We start from the raw sequence: 23,148 nt of genomic DNA, 5'->3' as shown, positions 1-23,148 counted from the left end.
ACACACACACAAGCTGCAGTAATGCAATTTTGCTGATTCTAGCACAGGCCATGTAGGCGAGTGCATTTATGAGAAAAATACACCTAACCCCAAAAAAATTCTAACAAAAGGTTTCTCAGTGGTTTACAGTACTATCAGATGTACTTAATAACATACTAAAAATCTGCCAAAATCTGACTTCAGGAAAGGCCTCATTTTCAAGATGGCCGCCGTAGGGCCCTTAAATTGACTCTGGCCTTAAAATTGCATTGAAATGACCAGGAATAGTGGTGTTTGATGCATGTTTCAACCTTGTAATATTGTATTTAGACCATGTCCTTGATATATATATGACTATTAGTGCAGTTTGCAGTTAAAAATCAATTTACAACTGTATGGTACTGTAATATTAGACAAATTTGGCCTAGCGGTTAGGCTAAATACCGCTCACCTCTTCTTTGTGTGCATTTTAGGTTTTTTATTTCAATTATGATTATTTTTTACATTAATATTACATGTTTTGCATTTGCATGTTTTAAAATATATTTATTTATTTTATTTTGTCACTGATGATCAATGGTAAAAAGCAAGGAATCCATACGAAGGATTCAAAATTTCACTTTTCACTGCGTCCTGTATGGATGGACAAGAGATGACTTTGGCCATAAAATGACATTGAAATGACCAGGAATATGGACCATGTAATGTTGTTAGAATATTTCCCTGATATTGTGAATGGTTATAAATGCATTTTGATTTTGTTTTGATTGATGGCAGCCTACTGTGATATTAGCCAGATCTGCTCTGGCATACTGTATGTAGGCTAAGTACTGTTATCCTGTTTGTTTGTGATTATGATTATTTTCACTTTACTTTAAAAAATATCTGTATGTTTTTACATTTTATTTATTTATTATATATATTTATTTATGTATTTATACTGTATGTATGTAGGCCCGATGACCGTAGCCTTATAAAGACCTTGAAATGACCAGGAAAGGTGATGGTTCATATTTGTTTTGACCAAGTAAAATTGAAATAACATTTTGGGGATTAACTTAGAATTATCCACATCATACGGATCCCAATAATATTAAACTCTGACCTCTTCAGTTGTGCTGAAGAATTTGAATTTGGAACAAAATGTGTTCCTTTTTTAATTTAAATATAATACAACATCAAACAGGAAATTCATCCATGACTTCCATCGTGACTCTGGCCAAGCTGAAGTGTGAGCCATGTTCTTAATGGTGTCTGTCACAACCAAAACAGACTGCTTACTACAGGCATTGAGTTATTGTCAAGCAAAATGCATTGAGTTTCAAAAATTTGGGCAGCGCTGAAATGGCACAGATGAGCAGCTTGACCAGATTGACCTGATCTTGAAATATTGTGCAGCATCATGGTAACAGGCTAAATCACAGTAGCTGGCTAAACATGATGCCAGAGAATTCTCCATCCTGCTAAAATGAATGTGACCTGTGGCCATCATTATGAAGTACTTTGAATTGCTAGTTATGTCATACTTCCAGTGAAAGGCACTCAAGCTATGATGCTACCAATGCACGTATAACTCTTTGGCAAGAATCTGCTTCATCTTCCAGTTAAGTCTGTAGGACTTGGATACAAGCAAGAGATATCGGCTGGTTTTAGAGTGGATGGAGCCAGGGATCACAAAGTAAAAGGAGCTGCTGTAGCTATCCAAACGGCGCAAGTGGAGTGGCCTTGCAAGATGTCCAACCAATAAATTACCCTATGGATGCAGTACTCCCACCGGGTCCATGCCCCTTGCTTGCCCTGGGATACAGGCAGAGCAGGAGCACCACCTTGTCAAGACTGAGTCATTGTTTGCACAATCATGCTCAGCCTTCTGATTTTCACCCTACTAATAAATGACTGGACGTCAACCTACAGTACCACTCCAATCTTGTTAAGTTCACAGACGATCAAGAGGGACAAGGCACACTACAGGAAAGAGGTAGACCATTTGAGCAGCACAAAGATGAGATTTGGGTTTGGCTTGATTATCATTGACTTTCAAATCTCTTCAAGACTTGGTCTGACCAAGAGCATAACAATCAATATTTCCCAAACGGCATGGTCGACCCACCCCCTTGGTTTGCTAATGGTTGCATGCTTCCCAACAAAGCATGCTTCCCAACAACCGGGAGGAGTGCCCAGTTTTTCCGGAGCTCAGAAATGATATGTGTATTGCTCTTGGCCTGACTAGAAGCAATGCTGAAGGTGTTGCGTCATCAGGAGGGCATGGCCTGGCTAGGTTTGGACACCAATGATGACCTATTCTGGACCAACACTGCATGTCAAGAAGTGTCTCAACTTCCTGAATAGTCTAGGCAAGTTCTTCGCCATCATGACCACATTTCTAAGACAAACCATTAAGTGCAACCAAGATCATTTGTGTACCTGTCCATGCACAACACACTGGAGACAATTGATAAGGTATAAATGGTTCATGTATTTCTTCCAGAATCCATGTGATGTGAGGTTTTAAGCTGAAATCCTATGGCATGCCCCTTTAGGAGACAAGGAGAATGAGTGGAGTTGAAAGGAAATTCACGCCTATTTAGGAAATTGTACTTGATCCCACTTTTTTGCATTGGTGGCACAGGGTATGATTTAGCTTGGTTACCATTGTGATGTAGTGACCATCACTAGGGTTGTGAGCGTGTTCTGACTGTCACACCAACGGGCTTGGCTCTTTGGTGTAGCGTTCATGGCCCCAGTTTACTACCCCAGAAGGTCTGGGTTCGATTCTCGGCTGGGCAACTCTACTCCCCTTCGCCACAACCATATTGAATGGGTTTGGATACACTACCCACAAACTGATCACAATAGTGATGCAAGCCACTCAACAAGCTTCTCTTCTGGCACCACCAGAGTCTCACAGACTGTAAGGATGCTGAGTTCTTCTCTTTACCCAACAGGCTGCCAGAAAAATCTGCATCTTTCCAAAGAACAATTGCACTCAGACCCACCAGAAAAGACTTTTCCCACATACAACTGTACTATGTATGCATGTTGCTCTAAACGAATTCATAATAAACTGTCTTGTGCTCACAATATAGGGCAGTCATGGGTGAGCGGTTAGGGCGTCAGACTTGCATCCCAGAGGTTGCCGGTTCGACTCCCGACCTGCCAGGTTGGTGGGGGGAGTAATCAACCAGTGCTCTCCCCCATCCTCCTCCATGACTGAGGTACCCTGAGCATGGTACCGTCCCACCGCACTGCTCCCCATGGGGCGCCACTGAGGGCTGCCCCCTTGCACGGGTGAGGTATAAATGCAATTTCGTTGTGTGCAGTGTTCACTTGTGTGCTGTGAAGTGCTGTGTCACAATGACAATGGGAGTTGGAGTTTCCCAATGGGCTTTCACTTTTCGCTTTCTATATCTTGTTTTTTACTGGTGCTAATACCTGATCCTACATACTGTGCGCGTATGTACAATTTTATTCATTTATTTATGATTACTGTAATGTTTTGGTATATTGTGGGCTGTGTACTTACGATAGGTTAAGATAAGTTAAGATGTATTATTGGTTGTGCCTGTGCAAATAGATGTTATAATGTCATGCACTTTTAATGTTTGTCATGTCTTGTCTACACGGGAGGCAGTGAAAAGTGACATTTTGAATCCTTCATATGGATTCCTTGCTTTTTACCATTGATCATCACTGTCAAAATAAAATAAATAAATATACAGTCCCAGGAAAAAGTTTGTACACCCTTTGAAATTTCTTACATTTCAGTCAAAATGTATCATAAAACATGGTCTGATCTTCCCGGAAATCTCAAGAAGGAACAATCAGAGTCTGCTTTAACTAATTCCACACAAACATTTACATGTTATCATATTTGTATTGGCTATAAGGCTATAACATTCACAGGACAGCAAGGCATAAGTAAGTACACCCTTGCATTAAATAGGTTTTAACCCTCAGTTAGTTGCAATATCCGCAACCAGACTTGTCCTGTAGTTGCAGATCAGATTAACAAAACAATCTGTTTGTATCTTGTCTCCCTCTTCTTTAGAGAACTGCCTCTCGTCAGCAAGGTTTCTGGGATGTCTGGAGTGCATATCTTTATTGACTTCATGCCATATAATCTCAATTGTTTTTAGTCAGGGCTTTGACTGGACTATTCCAGAATGTGTATTTCATTGTTATGAAGCCATTTTAATGTCGATTTGCTTCTAAAGTATGGGTTGTTGTCACATTTCAGCACCCATCCTCTTATGTGCTTCAACTGTGTGACAGACATCTTCACGTTTTTTTTCTGTAAAATATCACAATAAACTTGAGTTCATTGCTCCACTGATAATAGCAAACTGACAAAGGCCTGAGGCAGCAAGGTAGCCGCATATAATGATGCTCCCGCCACCATACTCAGAAGTGGAGATGTAACCAAGAATAACTAAAAATGGGGTTCATTCTGCCAATCTAAAATTAATGGGGTTTCTGTCCAAAAAAATATTGCTGCACCTTTGAGGTTTGCGAAAAAGCATTTATATGCTTCATAAAATTACTGCTAAATATTCTGTAGACCAACGTTGAAACCAAAGTTGTTGAATTTTTAAGGGGAACACATAGTATCATGTTTGGAGGAGAACTGGAGAACCACACCTTCACCAAAACATCATCTCCACCTTTGAGTATGGTGGCGGGAGCATCATTATATGCGGCTACCTTGGTGCCTCAGGCCCTTGTCAGTGTGCTATTATCAGTGGAACAATGAACTCAGAAGTTTATTGAGATATTTTACAAAAAAAATGTGAGGTAGTCTGTCACACAGTTGAGGCACACAAGAGGATGGGTGCTGAAATGGGACAACAACCCATATTTTAGAGGCAATTGACTTTTGAATTGCTTCATAACAATGAAATACACATTCTGGAATAGCCCAGTCAAAGCTCTGACAAAAAACATTTGAGATGATATGGCATGAAGTCAAGAAAGCTATTCACTCCAGATATCCCAGAAACCTTGCTGAAGAAGGGCAGTTTTCTAAAGAAGAGGGAGTCAAGATACATCCAGATTGTTTTGTTAATCTGATCTGCAACTACAGGAAACATCTGGTTGAGGTTATTGCGACAAACTTAGGGTTAAAACCTATTGAATGCAAGGGTGTACTTACTTATGCCTTTCTGTCCTCTGAATATTTACATCTTATGGCCAATGAAAATATATAAAATTGCAAATGTTTGGGTTGAATTAGTTAAAGCAGACTCTGGTTGTTCCTTCTTGTGATTTCCGGGAAGATCAGACCATGCTTTATGACCAATTTTGACAGAAATGTAAGAAATTTCAAAGGGTGTACAAACTTTTTCCTGGGACTGTATTTTAAAACATGCACATACAAAACATGTATATTAATGTATAAAATAATCATGATTGAAAAAAAAAAAACCTAAAATGCACACAAAGAAAAGGTTAGCAGTATTTAGCCTAACCGCTAGGCCAAATTTGTCTAATATTACAGTACCATACAGTTGTAAATTGATTTTTTAACAGCAAACTGCACTAATAACCATATACATATCAAGGACATAGTCTAATTACAACATTACAAGGTTGAAACATGCATCAAACACCACTATTCCTGGTCATTTCAATGCAATTTTAAGGCCAGAGTCAATTTAAGGGCCCTGTGGCGGCCATCTTGAAAATGAGGCCTTTCCTGAAGTCTGATTTTGGCAGATTTTTAGTATGTTGTTCAGAACATCTGATAGTACTGTAAACCACTGAGAAACCTTTTGTTAGAATTTTTTTGGGGTTAAGTCATAACTGCACCTGCCTAATGAACTCTCCATCCCTACAGCATTGGTGAACTACATATCATAAGGGACTCCCTGAAGAACTATGTTATCACTGAATCACTGCAAGGTTTCGCTGTAAAATAGAGGTACTCTCTTTCATCTACAACTTCACAACACTGTGCCATAGCCTAACACACACACACACACACACACACACACACACACACACACACACACACACACACACACACACACACACACACACACACACACACACACACACACACACACACACACACACACACACACACACACTATTTGACTTGCAAAATGTGTGTATAACTTCAGGGCTACTGTACTGTACACACACAGAGACACACACGTACGCACGCAGGCACACACAGCCACACCTGATGTTCTCTTCCTGCTGTTCTAGCCTAAATGTGCACACACACAGTCACACACAGAAACACACACACAGCCGCGCATAGGGCTGCACAATTAATCGAAAATAATCGAAAATCGTGATAAAATAGTGAAATCGAAGTTGTGATATTAATCGTGATATAATCGTGGCAATAGTGACCTACTTTTGAGAGCGTCCTTGAAGCTAGAACATACTGACAGGCTGGTGTTTCTGGCCATAAATCTGTCCACCTAAGTTTCATGCTATTGCCTTTACATAATTATTACAATTCATTTTATTTTGCTCATCCCGTATATAATTCATTCTTGGTTATATATTTCATCTTGTTATAATTAAAAAAAAATCTGCAAAAAATCAATAATTGTGATTAATAATCGTAATTATGATTTTGACCAAAATAATCGTGATTATGATTTTTTCCATAATCGTGCAGCCCTAGACGCGCACACACACGCACACGCACACGCACACGCACACAGGGCCAGTCCCACCTGAAGTTCTCCTCCTGCAGCTGTTCGAGCTGTATCTGCAGCTGGCTGTGCTTCTTGCCCGAGGGCGTGCTGGGGTCGTCAAAGGTGTCCAGCTGATTGGCTCTGTCTGTCAGCACGTCGTTCTCCGCCAGCAGGCTGTTCCGCTCCTCCTGCAGCACCGCCACCTGACCAGCCGCACACAACAAGCTCAAATGATCAACAATAATGGAACAGTTTCGTTGCAAAATGACGCAAGCGCCATTTTTTTGCATTTGCATTTTATCTGTCATCTATGTGTGAACGCCAAAAAAAAACCCAATACTTTGTACCGGGCATGCAGGCTGACAGAGCAGTGTAAAACCAGCCTCACCGGGCACAAGGGAAGTGCCTTCTGCTAACAGTCAGATGGCTACTTTCAGAATAAATGCAGTGGACTCAATATCTCCTCGAACAGTCTTTAAGGTTTACGAGACAAAACATTGGTATTTGTTGCAGTATAATTGTTGGGACATTTGGGGTAGAAAAATAGGGATTCAGGAGAAAAGCAGCTTAACATTTCTCTGGAGTTTTAGTCACCCTATTCATAAGGAAACCTATGACTCATAAGGGGGGATTTGAGTCAGGTTTTTAGCATGGCTGAAGCTGTCCCTCTCCTCCTGGAGCACTGCAACATAACAAGGGGGCCACAAGAACCTCATGAGTTCTTGGCCATGACTATAGGGACTGTACTGTTACGCCAGGGACCCTGGTTAGATTCTGGCCCTAGGTCGTTTCCCAACCCTACCCCATCTCTATATACCAACAATTTCCTGTCTACCTCCATTCAGCTGTCCTGTCATAATAAAGGCAAAAGGCCCCACAAAAAATCAAAAGACCCATACCACATATGGGCAACACTGTCCATCGTGACCCAGGTTTGAATCTGGACAGTGTCATTATCTCCCATCCTCCCCATCACATCCCTGTTTCTCCTCATACATAAAGACGCTTAAACACACTTGACCCTTTGAGACAGCGCTATACATTCAGCGTTACCAGAATGGCAATGACCAAGTCGTAGTGCATTACTAAAGGCCTTGTGTTATGTCACAGTAGTGTAGTTGTATGGTTGTTAACTTTTCAATGACTATTACAGCGTTCCACTGGTGGAATGGCATGCATTATGGGGCTACAAAGGAAGTTAATGACTTTAGAGTCCGTGTTGAGCATGGTTAAAGTGCCACTATGTCACTGTCCAAAGGTGTAAGTGTGTAAGGTGTAAGTGTTCTATAGTCAATCGGCTGCACGTGAGCCTGTAAGTCTGTCCATCACTTGTGTTTGTTTTTAATGCCCTTTGAATGAAAGGACAGACTGTGACCAAATATTGTGCTCTTATTAAACTGTACAAGGTAACTACGAGTGGATTAGATTTTTAGTTGCCAAGGCTTTTCACAATGGTATGTTCCAAATAGTGACACAGTGAAAAAATCCTGTGTTTCTGTGTACATCCGTAGATATGCATTAAATATTCATTAAATGCTTCACACAAAAATGGTGACAACAAAATGTTAAAGTACATTATTGAGAAAATTAAAAGGTAGTAACATGCTGAGAGATGAGGCAGAATGAATTAAGCATTTTTGAAGCAAAGAGGACATGTGAGTAACTGAAAACCCCTGCAATTACACGACCAACGAATCATGCATCCAGCATGGGTCCGGCATTAATACACACAAGGACACACGTCTGCATGCTCGCTCACACACACACACACACACACACACACACACACACACACACACACACACACACACACACACACACACACACACACACACACACACACACACACACACACACACACACACACACACACACACACACACACACACACACACAAGGCTGATACAGTCAGCTCTAACATAACAAGGTCAGTATAGATAGGCCAATATCATTACCCCCCACCAGGGTTAGATAGATAGAGAGGGGAGTGCAGAGTGCAGACCAGGCCATGACCCCCCCAGGGCAGGCACAGGACTAAAGCAGCCCCCCCTCCGCCCCCCCCATCTCCATCTCCATCTCCACAGCCACTCCGCACTGCCCCAGACAGGGCTGGCAGGGTTGCCCTTGCCCTGACCCCCCGAGTGTTTTGTTGTTTTAGTAAGATTCCGGGCCGTCTGGACTCACCTCCGAGGGACCCGGGGAACCACGCCGACTGTGTACTTTACAACACTCTGTCAAAAGCCAGTTTCATTGATGTATCAGCGTTCAGCCATACATACGTACACAACAGCAGTGTGCATATAAAAACAAGTTACCTTTGATGCTTCGACATTACAATGATTTGAAAAAGCGCAGCTTCTGAACAGCTTGTTTCATAGTGTACAGACACTGTGACAGACACAAACCAAAAGGCATAACTGAAAATAAGAAGCACAGCCTTCAGAGGGGTTGTCTACAAAATTAAATCAACTAATGGTAACATTTGAGGCTAGTGGCACACACTGGGCATAATTAAACATCCTAAAACGGCCTAAAACAGATCATCACTTTCACTGAAAATGTTCACAGAAACAATGCATGTCCCCCTTCGCAGTGTCCCAGAAAAACAACAGAAGCAGTCTTTCCTCTCTCCCAAGGGCAGGAATCCAGTGAGTCGTGTGCACGACCTGAGAGCTACTATTGGACAGCAGCAACGGAGGGTAGAGCAGAGCTAGAAAGAATGAGCCTGGTCAGCAAGCTAAAACGAGCCTCATCCTTAACACAGCTCATTACAGGACAACTCGGCTCTTAGTCTTAAACAGACCAGGGTGACGGAAAAGAAAACAAACAGAGGGAAAAAATGCTGATAGGTGAACTCATGTACAGCTCACACAGCATCTTAAATGCTGCAGCGTCTTTCTCTACTTACAACTTGGGTGGGAATGCACTGCTGGAAGCACAAATGGAACTTTCTGGAAAGATATTACTAGCCATTGGAAGTATATTAAGCACATATGTGACTATGAGAGCTGAATAGGGCTAACTGGCTAGGTGTGAAATGTTCAGAGGTCAGGTGTCCAAAGTAAAAGTAGAAGTGCATTTATGGTGTAAGTACAATACTAGCACAAGCTATTACATAGCCGTTACACAAGTCATTCCATTGTACAAGTTCATAGAGAGGAGACAAATGAAGGGACAAAATGCAATTAAAAACTTAATTATCCCCACAATTAGGGCTGCACGATATTAGAAAAATATGCGATACACGATAACATGACTGTATACTGCGATATCGATATTAATCGCGATATTTAATATATGCATATATTTTCCCCTCTCTACTTGCCATTCTACACTTTATCATGTATAAAACAACTGAGAGCAATGTTTTATTGCCAACATTATTTTTTATTAGGAAAAAACACGGCTAATATACAGCATCAACTTAATATGAATTTTAATGCATTTTTTAACCTTCTCACAAAATTTGCTATTATTACCTGTTTGCAATATGTGCACAACTTTTGCGATACGTATATCGCAAGCTGTGATATCGCGATATCGATACATTTTTGATATATCGTGCAGTCATACCGACAATCATCACAAATGTACTCTCCCTTCCTCAGCACCTTCAACATTTGGAGCTTTACTTGTTGCTACAGCATGTGCCACATTCACAGTCATTAAAACCAAACCGAATACAAAGGCTTGTTATCTTGGGGAAGCAATCAGAGCGGGGTGTCCATAACCACATGACACGCTGCACATCCTCCTGCCTGAGCCAATGTTGTAAGCCAGTGAGAACATGAGATGTACAGTACACAGGTGAGCTGTATACCAGTAAAAATGGAGCCAGACAGACACACCTAGTAAATATCCAACTCTGTCCTGCCAACTCATGTTTTCAAAGTAACTACATAGTACATTTGTAATGTCCATACATGTAAGAGCAACTTACACAAAATCGGAAGCTATGCATACAGGTGCACACAACATTATGCTCGCCATCATCACCAATGAACTCTCTCTTCCTCGTTGACCTTTTAAACTAACCATTTAACCTACATGCAATCTTGATACCTTTTTGTCATGAGAAGCGAACCAAATATCACCGGGAAGTAATTACTATACTGGTGAACAGTAATAAATCCAGTGTTAATTCAACACTTAGAGAGTCGGTTTAACATCATCTAGAGTGTATTTGTTCCCTGCGTAGGCCTACTGTCTAAGTGTTTAATCAACGCTGCAATTTTTACTGCATGTGTAGATAACAGCCTGACCCATCACATCTCTACTTGCCTACGCCAGCGTTGCAGTGGGCTAGTAAGGGGACATGTTGAAGTTGTGGGATGAGTAAGAATGAAGCCAGTGCGCTAAACCTCCCACACATGGGGCTTGCAGGCCCGAGGCGACCAGGGTTCGAGTCTGGTGAGGGTCCTTTACCAGCCCTGCCCCATCATTCTCTCCCCCACTCTCCTGTCATACTCTCAACTCTCCTATAAGCAATAAAGAAACAAAAGCCCTTAAAAACATTAAAAAAAAAAAATGAAGCCTGAGAGACATAAACACACCTGAATGTCCAGCTCTTGACATCGCTGTGCAAGCTCCTCCTTCTCTGCCATCACCTCCGCCAGCTCCTCCATGGTCTTCTTCAGCTGCACAGCAATACAAATAAATACAGCTGTTAGCATATGGACTCCATCATCATTGTGTACAACAGTGTTTCCCAACCTTTTTGACCTGCGTACGACCTTAGCAATTTTGTGATATTCTTGGCTAGGAATCACTGGGGTACAACATCAGGATCTACATGGCTCTACCCTCATTAGAGTTAACTTAGCACTTGGTAAAATGTAAAATAACCACGGCTCTGTATTCCGTGTTAAATCTTAAGATGTTCAAGATACAGGTGAACTCAACTCCCAAGTGCTGAACACTGATATTTGAGTCCAGACCAGTTTTTCCAGGTGGGTTACCTGGTAACCGGTCACAGAAGGACAAGAAAGGAAAAGAAAGGAGAAGAGAGTGATAACAGGTGCACTGGAGCTTTGAGCACAATGCACAAGAAGTCATTCTCCATTTTCAGGTGCCAAAGTAGTAGCAGCCATAGTACTTTAATTTCTTAAAGTCTTTTAGTAATATATTCTTGACTTTTTATAGCTATTCTGGAAACATATATAAAACAGGGGACCTACATATTTGTTTAACCATTTCAAAACTTAATTTCATAACATATAACAAAAGTGCATGAACACCATATTTCTTCACTGCAATTGTACCCCACTGTATGGCTCAGTGAGTGTGTGTGTGCGCGCGTACATGGTCTTTCTTACTGACTGTTTCTATGTGTGTGTGTTTATGCATGTGTCTGTGTGTGTGTGTGTGTGTGTGTGTGTGTGTGTGTGTGTGTGTGTGTGTGTGTGTGTGTGTGTGTGTGTGTGTGTGTGTGTGTGTGTGTGTGTGTGTGTGTGTGTGCGTGCGTGCGAGTGTCTTTTACTCACTTGTTGCTCCATGTCCCCCAGGGGCTCGGCTCCAAACTGGCCCATGGTCTCCTTGCTCATCAGCTGCATGAGGAAGAGGGAACACAGCACATTACAAATACAGCACGTTACAAATACAGCACGTTACAAACACAGCACGTTACAAATACAGCACGTTACAAATACAGCAAGCCAGCGCGTTCATCAGAGCGGCAGCTATAGTAACACACCACACCGGGCATGAGTCAGGGATTAACACCAGGCATTATTACTGCGGACACTAAGCACTGGCGTATAGGGGGAGTGTGTGTGTGTGTGTGTGTGTGTGTGTGTGTGTGTGTGTGTGTGTGTGTCACAGACCTCCTGAATGGCTGTCATGACCACATGCTGCACAGACTCCTCCAAGGTCATGATGACTTGGATGTACTCTGCAGAAACAAGAGAGAGAGAGAGAGAGAGAGAGAGAGAGAGAGAGAGAGAGAGAGAGAGAGAGAGAGAGAGAGAGAGAGAGAGAGAGAGAGAGAGAGAGAGAGAGAGACTTCTAGTCACTTCATGCACTTCTAGGCACTGGTTAAAATGTCATTTATTTACTCGCACACATGAAAACACAGACAGACGCACACACGCACGCACGCACACATGCACGCACGCACGCACACTCACGCGCGCACACACACACACACACACACACACACACACACACACACACACACACACACACACACACACACACACACACACACACACACACACACATACACACACACACACACACACGCACGCACGCACACACACACACACAAACAAGACACAACAAATGAGAAGGTTGACAGGGCCAAAACAGTTGCTGCAATATTCAGCTCTACATGTACACAACACTGTACGTATGTGCTTATGCAAACACTCTCTCTATCCCCCTCACACACAAACAAACACTCACATTCTCGTTCTGTCTCTCTCACACACAAACACAAATTGAACACACACACACACACACACACACACACACACACACACACACACACACACACACACACACACACACACACACACACACACAAGCACAAACACAAACACACACACACACACACACAAATTAAAACAAAATGATTTGACTTGCAAAAACGAGTGCATAACTTCAGGACGACTGTACTGGAAGGGGCTCTACAAAACGACAAACTGCAATTTAAAGCAGTCCGTATACAACAGGGGTCAGGAACCTTTTTGGTGGAGAGAGCCATAAACGCCACATTTTTAAAAAGAAATGTTCATGAGAGCCATACCATTTTTTAAAAACACTGAATAAAGCATGTATTTCAATTAAGCCCAACAATTTTAGAGTGTACTGTCAAGTTATTGCTTTTATTGATAACAGGTAAGTATAGGGTTGCCAACTGTCAACTTCATTATGGTGAGGGTCTGGGAGAATTTTGTATTTCTTAGATGTAATTTCCTGCATTTTAACACTTTTTAACCTCCCTTGTCCCGTTTCAACTCAATATGGAACCCGTACTTTTATTTATAAATACAGGACGATTCCATATTTCAAGGGATGGTTGGCAACCCTAGATAAGTAAGAGCCATATACAGTTCCCAAAAGAGCCACAGGTTCCTGACCCCTGCTGTAAACCCATACACACTACGAGGGCTGCTGAGAGCTTTTACCAGGCCCATGGCAAAGTCATCCGAACGGGCCCTCCACCCAATACATGCCCTGTAATGAGGCACCAATTCTGGGGCCCCCTCTCTCACAGGGCCTGGGACAACTAACCTCACTGCGTCGGCTTCCCTCACTATACATGGGTTCTACATTTTTGTTTTCTCCTGGCTGCGCGACACTAACTGCGCACAACTCTGATTGTTGGAAACCGCTGTGTCGGTCAAAAAATGAGCTCACGTGGTTGGCTGCCAGTGTCTTGCCCCTCTTCACAACATCGTGTTTATAAACACGGTGTACCGATGTATAATGTAATTTACCAGGCCCAAGACAAGGTCATCCGAACGGGCCCTCCACCGAATACATGCAATGTAATGAGAAGCCAATAATGGGGGCCCCTCTCTCCCCAGGCCTGGGACAAATAACCCCACTGTGTCAGCTTCCCTCCCTGTACACTACAATGTGGGTGGGGCAACTGCTGGCCAAGCCGTACCTTGTTTGCGTTCACACTTGACGGCACAGCCCAGGATGAGCTGCAGCAGGCGGCCCAGCTCCACGGGGTCTGAGTGCTCTGCCACACGCACCAGGTCAGGCAGGGGAAAGTCAGAGATCTGCTGAGTCAACACCTGAGAGAGAGAGAGAGAGAGAGAGAGAGAGAGAGAGAGAGAGAGAGAGAGAGAGAGGGAGAGAAAGAGAGAGAGAGAGAGAGATGAATAGGACAGGCAGAAAGACACAACATGAATAATAGGGATGCACACCACTTGTAGCTGTGTTCTTGAAAACCGCTACGAGTACGAGTACATACTTTTAGCCCCGACATACAATGACAATAAATGCACAGCCTTGTTTTTTCCACCTGTGAAATTTGTTGTATCGTCCATTTCCATGTAGATTCAAATGTTAGTAAATGTATGAGGCAGCGTTTTTTCCCCATGCTGCTTTCAAGTCAACGGAACGTAATGAGATGTTGCGTTGTTTCGTGTAATAGCAGTATCGGTTAGTGGTGTCAACAATGATCAATTCGGCGATGCAATCCAATGCGGGGCATGGACGATCCAGAATCGATCCAGGAAGTTCCAGAATCGATCCGGCAATTTTTTTAAGTTTCAATTACTTCCATGGATATTTCGGGAGCAAATGAATGTTAAATTAAATAAAAGCACTTTAAAACATTGCAAGACTGATACAGACTGATCCAGAAAACAGCCAATAAATCGTTGCTCAGCATCTGACTACTTATATTGCCTCATCATGACTGATTAAACATTTGATTTGCTTTCAGTAGGAATGTAATGCATTGCAATGCATTGTAGAATTTAATCGGATCGGATCGCATAGAATCGAATCGTGATCGAATCAGATCGTGAGGGCAGTGCCAATCCACACCACTAGTATCGGTGCCTGGTATTGGCAGGTTTTTGACGAGCATGAGTATAATAAACATGTATCAGGGCTGATACCAATACCACTTTCGGCATCTGTGTGAATCCCTAATGAATAATCAAACGGACAGGCAGACAGACAGATAGGAATGATCTAACTCCTAACTTATCAACATCTTTTGAATGATGACAAACATGATGACAGAGACATGATGACAGAGACATGATGACAGAGACATTTTGACAGACTACTTGCCACATACCTCGTTGTAGTAATCAACCATCATCTGAAGAATCTTCTTCAGGTTGTTCATCTAAATAAACATGAGATGATGTGAGTTTTGGTAAACATGCTCATTGCTCATACACAGATCATCAATGCAATATAGGGGTGTATTTCTCAAAACCAAAGTTGCTTACTACATTAGCTAATTTGTTGTTTTCAATGCATTTTCCCATTGGCAACTACCGAAGTTGCTAACAGGCTAACAACTTCTCTTTTGAGAAATGCACCCCAGATGCGTGATTCTGAAGAACGTTGTGCTAAATTTAATCTGACTGTTACTGGCATTTCAATACATAACATAAATTGGACATAATTTTGGACATTTATTTTGTCATTATATTACTACAACATTACAATACAATCAATATTACACTATTGTATTACAGTATGGATCAATACGACATCTTCCTCTGGGAGAGTTTGCTTTACTAACTCCACTTGAATACTTGAATAACCTTCTCACGTCTGCATACTTGTGTCTGTACTTTTCATGTCTGTACTTTCCCACACTGTATCGAATTCTTCATTGCTTGCATTACTTGTCCATTGTTTTACTCTTGTATTTCTCAACATTTTCTACATTGCTGTCTATGACCTCTTTTTGTAACTCCCTTTGGAGAAAAACACCCACTAAATGTTATGTAATGTCTGCTAAATATCATGTAATGACTTACTCTTACTCTACTTAAGTCTGTGTACAAGTGCTGTTTAATTAATATATAGTTTGAAGTGTTGGGGTTTAAAAATTAAAAAAAAAAAAAAAAAAAAAAAGTCTGTACAATCTGATGCCAAATGCTACTGGTAAACCGCAGAGTGGTAGCTTGATTTGTATCATTCATTGTAAAGCACTTCGCAAAAGTGTGATGTAAGTGTAATCTAACACACAGTAATATCAGGTGTAATGAAATCTTCTGTGGCGTAATGTAAGCCATAGTAATATCAGGTGTGCTGGAATCCTCCATGGTGCCCCCTGACTGGCATCCTAGTGGTGTAACTGATGCCAATGAGACCTGGCGGAGACCCAGAGGGGAGCTGGGTGGAAACTCCATCGTTGCCTGACGTGGCCTGGTATCATCTGTCCTCCTCGGTGCCAGTGTAACGGATGCTAGCTAGCAGGGCTATTAGTAAAGCTCCCTCGCGAAACCTCAGATAGATACATACACTACCGACTGATCCAGCAGATTGGGGTTTTAGCTTGCTTGGTACGGTGTCTGTCTCTCCTGACGGAATTTGTGCAGACTAGTACGCTATCCTTGCTGGTTTTAAACCAGTCTGTGTATCCTATCGTATCTTTCCCCTCCCCTGCTCCCCACTAGACTGGTACATACTAGGGGTGTGAAGATAACCGATTATGGATCCAGATTATTTATTTTTTTAATACTAAGGGGAGCGTTGGCAGGGTTTTGATGAGGTCAATTGGGAAGCTTACGATGAGAACTGCTCTACCAAGATGTAGTTTAAAAACCTATCTATCTATCTATCTATCTATCTATCTATCTATCTATCTATCTATCTATCTATCTATCTATCTATCTATCTATCTATCTATCTATCTATCTATCTATCTATCTATCTATCTATCTATCTATCTATCTAATAGGGGTGTAAAGATAACCGATTTTGGATTGGTTATCGTTATGCAACATTGAATCGCACCGAATCGACATTGAATCGCACCGAATCGCTAAATATTTTTTATGAATCGTCCCTGAATCGAATCGTAGCCTGTGAATCGAGATTGAATCGGATCGTTATGTGGGTATAAGATTCACACCCCTAGTACATAGTATTACTATCCTATCACATCCTCACCTCTTTGCCCTCCCTTACCCTCTTTCGCCTTCCCTATCCGCTGTGTGCCCTCCCCTGCCCCAGGCGGTGCCCTCCATTTCCCTGCCTATCCCCCCCTCTCCTCTCCCCTCGTCTCTTCTTCTCTCCCCATCCTCATCCTCCTTTCCTTTCCTCCGCTCTCCTTTCCCCTTTCCTCCTCTCCACTCCACATCCTCCTCTCCTCTCTCATTTCCTCCCCTTCCCCTCTGCTCTCCTCTTCTCTCCTCTCCTGTCCTGTCCTCCCCCCATCAACCTCTTCCTCCTCTTCTCTCCTCCCCTCCCCCTCCCCTGGTGAGAGGTACCTTTAGTCTCCAGTTGTCCCCCACGTCCTCCTTGATGCGGCTCAGCCAGCCCTCGCTGAACCATGAGGGGTCTCTGCAAAGGTCAAATGTCACAAACGTCAGCTCCAACCTTACCTCACACACACACCACTTGGCACATAGCCCCCATTTCTACTGGGCGAATGCGTTATCATTCAGCTCTCTCTCTCTCTCTCTCTCTCTCTCTCTCTCTCTCTCTCTCTCTCTCTCACTCACTCACTCACTCACCTATTTCTGCCGATTACAGTCTGTACATGTTTTAGGTCTTCTTTTAAGGCACCGCGTTTCACTTCTAAAAACACCCCCCCACACCCCTTTCTCTCAACCTTTCTCCCTCCCAGTACAGTGCACTGAATGGGGAAATAGGGGAACACTCTGATCTAATAAGTAGTGACAATCGGTATGTGGGTTTAGTAACATAATTTCAATCCCTGTCGATAGTGACAAATCAACCCAAGCATCTCATGTAAACCGCAGGTTAAACACACACACACACACACACACACACACACACACACACACACACACACACACACACACATACACATACACACACATACACACACACACACACACACACACACACACACACACACACACACACACACACACACACACACACACACACACACACACACACACGTAATGTGACACCACAGGCATCCCACAATGCAACGGGGACACAGGTTATGAAATATTCAGGAAGTAACGGTGTGGCCTGGCCCAATGTAAATGAATAATGGTGGTGAGTCCACAGACAGGCAGGCAGGCAGGCAGGCAGGCAGGCAGGCAGGCGGACTGTGTCAGTATGATTTGTGTGTGGAGTTGCATAGCGCAGGGTGGGGCAGGGTGGGGCCTGGGGAAATACCAGCAGCAGTGGCAGTAGTGGCAATAGCAGCAGCGGAAGCGGAAGCTACAGATGGAAGAGGTGATAGACTGTTCACTGTACAGACTGGAATTGAGATCAGAGGGTTGCAGGTTCGAATCCCACCCTTACCTCTCCCTACGTCTCCATCCATGTCTGAATTGCGCTTGAGCAAGGCACCTAGCCCCTAACATTTCTCCAGGGACTGTAACCAATACCCTTTGGATTGCTTAGGATAAAAGCATCAGCAAAGTGTAATGTAATGTAATGTAATGAAAGATGGGAGACGTGATAGAGTCTGTGCTGCACTGGTAAAACAAGAGGAGAGATGGCAAGGTATAATGGCGGGCTTTATAGGTAAAACATGAACTCAAAGAGCAGAGGTGATCCTAGCCTGGGAAACCCCATTCCGCCTTGCATCATCAATATGATCTGCAGGAGGGACAACATGGACACCCTCTCTGAAACCTTCACCTGAGTTTGGGAAACCAAACCAAACTGAACAGGGAGGGAGAGCTTGGCATATTGTTAGACAAATGAAAGCCTGTGGTTTGTTTACAGTAGATCCATCATGCCAACACCTGACACAAAACCAGCTTTCCATCTAGCTTTAGATAGTACGTATTTAAACCCAGTAAGACACAGCATTATAAATGTGCTGTTACCAGCGAGGCAATGACCAAGTCATAGTGCATTACTGTGTTATGCCATAGTAGTGTAGTACTATGGTAGTTAACTTCTCAATTACTGTTAGAGACCTGTGTGAAGTTGGCACCCCATATGTTGCAAATATGAATAAAAGTATTTTGATTCGTTTGTGCATCGTTTGTGCACGATTGTGCAGGCAAAATGAGCGTTTGTGCACAAACTGTCTTTAAGATATTTAACTTTTAAGATTTAAATAACATAAATAAAATAGCAAACATAAACAAAATAACATACAAATGGATTGTACACAAACATTAATTTTACCCACACACGCTTTCACAAACAAAGTACAAACAATTCCAAGCATTTTTGAGTAATTTGGATGTTAACGGGTGCTGCGTCACCTACTTCCAAGTTAAATTATATAAAAACGGTTTGTGCACAAACGTTAATTTTGCCTGCACAATTGTGCACAAATGAAGCACAAATGAAGCACAAATGATTCCAACCATTTTCGATTCATTTGGATGTTAATGGGGTGCTGAGCAACTTCACAGTGACTAGACCCAGAGATGACTGGAGCGCTCAGCAACTTTTTTAGAGGTTTTTTATTTGTGCTCCAGTCATCTCTGGGTCTAGTCACTGTGAAGTAGCCCAGCTTGTCTTTATACTGCTGTCCTCGACGGTGAGCACCACCAAGGCTGAAGCGCAGACATCCCCTCTTTGGGGTGCTGAGCAACTTAAGGTCAAGTAAGGACACAAAGTTAAATATCTTAAAAACGGTTTGTGCACAAACGCTCATTTTGCCTGCACAAATGTGCACAAACGATGCACAAACAAATCACAATGTTTTTATCCATATTTTCAACATATGGGGTGCCAACTTCACACAGGTCTATTAGAGCGCTCCACTGGTGGCCTAACTTGCATGGGGCCACAAAGTTCAGAATGCCCACAGTTCTCAGACTTGTGATGTAGTCTGGCGATAGCCGGGCTAGTTGATACAGGCATGGGCAGGTAAAACATGAGCAGAGACGGCAGAAGCCACACAGGTTTGAAAAGGTAAAATGAGGAGAAATGGAATGGTGATACAGGGCTGTATGGATAAAAGGTAAGGAGAAAGGGCAGAGATGGTAAAGAGCTGTATGGGTAAAACATAAACACAGATGGCAGAGGCCGTATATATATACATAGCTGTACGGATAACACATCAGGAGGTGTGGTAGAGGTGGTACAGGCTTGTGCAGGTAAAAGATGTGGGGAAATGGCAGAGGCAGTGCAGGGCTGTACAGGTAAACCATAACCAGAGATGTACAGGTAAAACAGGTGGCGAGGTGACACACTGCTGTGTGGGGAAAGCATTAACAGTGATGACAGATGCAGTACACCACCATACATATACTAGCTAAGAAGAGGTGGTAAAGAGCTGTACAGGTAAAAAAGGAACTCACATTTGATGCAGGGCCTGAGACATGGCCGCCCCAGTAGTCAGCTCCTCTACTGTTGTGCATGGTGCCGCTGTGTTAAACGTCTGCAGCTATAACATATAAAAAGAAGGACATGGGTTAATGATTGCAGTACATTAAATTATTACTGTGCAATACATTTAGCAGACACTCTTATCCAGAGTGCTGAGTTACAAAAGAAGACATATCATATACAGCTACAGAATGATCTTGGTTGAAAATACAGTATATTTAAAAATGTATTTGAACCACAAGACTGGTTAATGGAGTCACTGACTGCGTTAAAAAGAATAGCTAACATACACACCGATAATGACAATTGCAGTCACTGAGAGGAACAAATAACTCCTCCTCACCCACCTCACCACCTATAGTACATTAGTGAACTGCATGGGGTAATTTGTGTAAAGGACATGGATAGGTGTAGCATGGGGGACCTATGGCTCGGGGGCTGTCTTATCCAGCCGATATAATTTTAATGTTATGCAGTTTCACGCGAAATATGACATGTTTTGTAAAGCAATCTTGCAAATTAAATTTGCAATACAATGATATGTTAAGGGGACCAGTGGAGATGGGTTCTGTTGTGAACGTCTTAGGCCTAAGTGTAGGGGGAAATCCTGGTTTAGTACGGCCCTTGGATGACTTTATAACAATTGAAGTGGCCCTCAAATGAAGGTTCCTCAGTCACCCCTGATGTATAGGCTGATGTCCATGGGTTTAATCATTCTGTTTGAGCGTTATTCTTTAACGCAGCATGGTAGCTCGTAAGAGGTGCGTTTTACGAATGAATAACAGTCAAGCAACGGCGAGAACTTGAGTGTTTCAGACTGAAACCTCAAGTGCGATGGCACTGTCAATAGGCTCAAGTGAACATGTGCCTCGTTCGTCAATTCAAATTGATCGGTGTTTGGGGATCTTGAAATTGATCGGAGCCACACACGCTTAGATTACCCACTTTACTTCTCGAGTCAAGGGACCTCGCAGCGCTCACAGTACGACCTAGTATATACAATGCTTGTGAAGTGTAGCGGTGGCGAGGCACCGATCAGCATCCTGCTCGTTCTAATAATGCCCCATCAGCCCAGCTCAGATGCGGCCACGGCAGCCTGTCTCCTCTCCTCGACACTGCAGCTGAGCTGGCGACAGCGCGGCAACGTGTGCCAGGGACCTCCATCCCCATTTGTGATTGCAAACCATGGTCAACAGAGATATTTAATATTTCGACAAACGACCTATAGGTAGACTAATACATTGCTTGCTAAATGCCCCTGTAAATAAAAACATGTCAATTGGCTGGTACGTTTTGGCGAGCTGTGTGGATTTGTGTCGCTAACCTGGCGATGGGACTATGTTTTAATATAACTTGGAAATAATACTGATATTTTCACGGTCATATATGGTCATAACAATACTCTAATATCTGAGTTATAGACAATTATTCGCGGTCGTAATTATGTACACTGCTCTGAAATGTGCGCGTCAGCAATGGGGACAAAATATCGAACCGAGGAATTCCACAAATATCCCCACGCGCTAACCAGATTATACGACTAAATCGGATGAGGATAAATTAAGTTTGTTGTTGCAGCCACTGTTTATGTCTTGAACTGGATTCCTGCTCAACCAGCGTCTTGGCGTAGTAGCCTACAGTCAATGAAAATGCCATCTAATAGAAAGAAAATTCACCAGTAACAGTGTCGATGCAGTGCACCAGCTGTAATCTCCACATTGTTACAACGGATATCGCCGTCCATCGCTCACCTAAATAACACATAATACTCGGACAGGCTACCCAAGTTGAAGACGGGAGCCAACCATTTCCTGACTGTTTGGAACAGCAAGAATACACATCGGTTAAACGTTAGCCACCTGCGACAGGTAAACGCTACCTCCTTCGGTCGGAACAGAGAGTGATAGCCTAACACAGACTCGGACATCGGAAATTGTATAAAACATACCCATATGATCAGGCTCTCGCAAAGTACCGTCTTATTTACGTCCATCTCTTCCCTCCAGTCAGGGCAAGTAGATATTTCCGTCCACCTGTCAGCAACGCCTTTTGCTTTTCCACACCATTTGACCTCACCTGAGGCTGCACTTTCTCTCAAATGCGTAAGATAGTTGTCTGCAGCAGCACCAACGTCGTTAAGTTACCGTAGTTCGTTCATGAATAAGAAACCCGACGGACATTCTTGTGCGTACACGCTTGCGGGTGATTGGGGGATTGACGGGATAAAGAGCGCAATATCGAGCAATAAAACACCAATGGTGCCGTGCGCATTGGAATCACTGTAACCAATCATATTCCAAATCAGTTCAGATTGACAGCGCTGTTAATTCCAAGAGTCCAATCATAGTTGGGATAGTAGAGGTTATACCTCCCCGTCTGTACATAAAGGAGACGAGGTAATCTTTTGGAGGAAAAATCCCAAGCCTAAATACTCACTTTCACATGAGTCTTTGGTGTTATTAGCGCCTTATTGCTAAGGTATAACGAAACTATAGTCTCAGCTTTGCATTCTTGTTTGCAGGTAATACTTTTATTACTCTCTTTCTATGATTAAATCTATCTAGAAGGCTATATATTAAAAATAACCCAA

The 23,148-nt window shown here is 42.7% G+C and overlaps 1 protein-coding gene across 1 annotated transcript in view; it reads right to left on the bottom strand.

Moving 5' to 3' along the window:
* Positions 1 to 22,615, bottom strand: part of hook1 (hook microtubule-tethering protein 1) — a 38,733-nt gene extending 16,118 nt beyond the window's left edge. Inside the window, exons 1-9 of the mRNA XM_063201293.1 lie at positions 22,507 to 22,615; positions 20,531 to 20,616; positions 17,549 to 17,621; positions 15,394 to 15,444; positions 14,242 to 14,374; positions 12,452 to 12,519; positions 12,113 to 12,175; positions 11,183 to 11,266; positions 6,669 to 6,832 (exon numbers count right to left, since the gene is read on the bottom strand). Of these exons, the coding sequence (XP_063057363.1) occupies positions 6,669 to 6,832; positions 11,183 to 11,266; positions 12,113 to 12,175; positions 12,452 to 12,519; positions 14,242 to 14,374; positions 15,394 to 15,444; positions 17,549 to 17,621; positions 20,531 to 20,616; positions 22,507 to 22,551 (767 nt within the window). The 5' untranslated portion in view covers positions 22,552 to 22,615. The remainder of the gene's footprint in view (positions 1 to 6,668; positions 6,833 to 11,182; positions 11,267 to 12,112; positions 12,176 to 12,451; positions 12,520 to 14,241; positions 14,375 to 15,393; positions 15,445 to 17,548; positions 17,622 to 20,530; positions 20,617 to 22,506) is intronic.
* Positions 22,616 to 23,148: the final 533 nt, after the last annotated feature.

Source organism: Engraulis encrasicolus, chromosome 6 (genome assembly GCF_034702125.1).
Source record: "Engraulis encrasicolus isolate BLACKSEA-1 chromosome 6, IST_EnEncr_1.0, whole genome shotgun sequence".
NCBI lineage: Eukaryota > Metazoa > Chordata > Actinopteri > Clupeiformes > Engraulidae > Engraulis > Engraulis encrasicolus.
The sequence above is the reverse complement of the archived record's forward strand: the minus strand, read 5'-3'. Positions and strand labels throughout refer to the sequence as shown.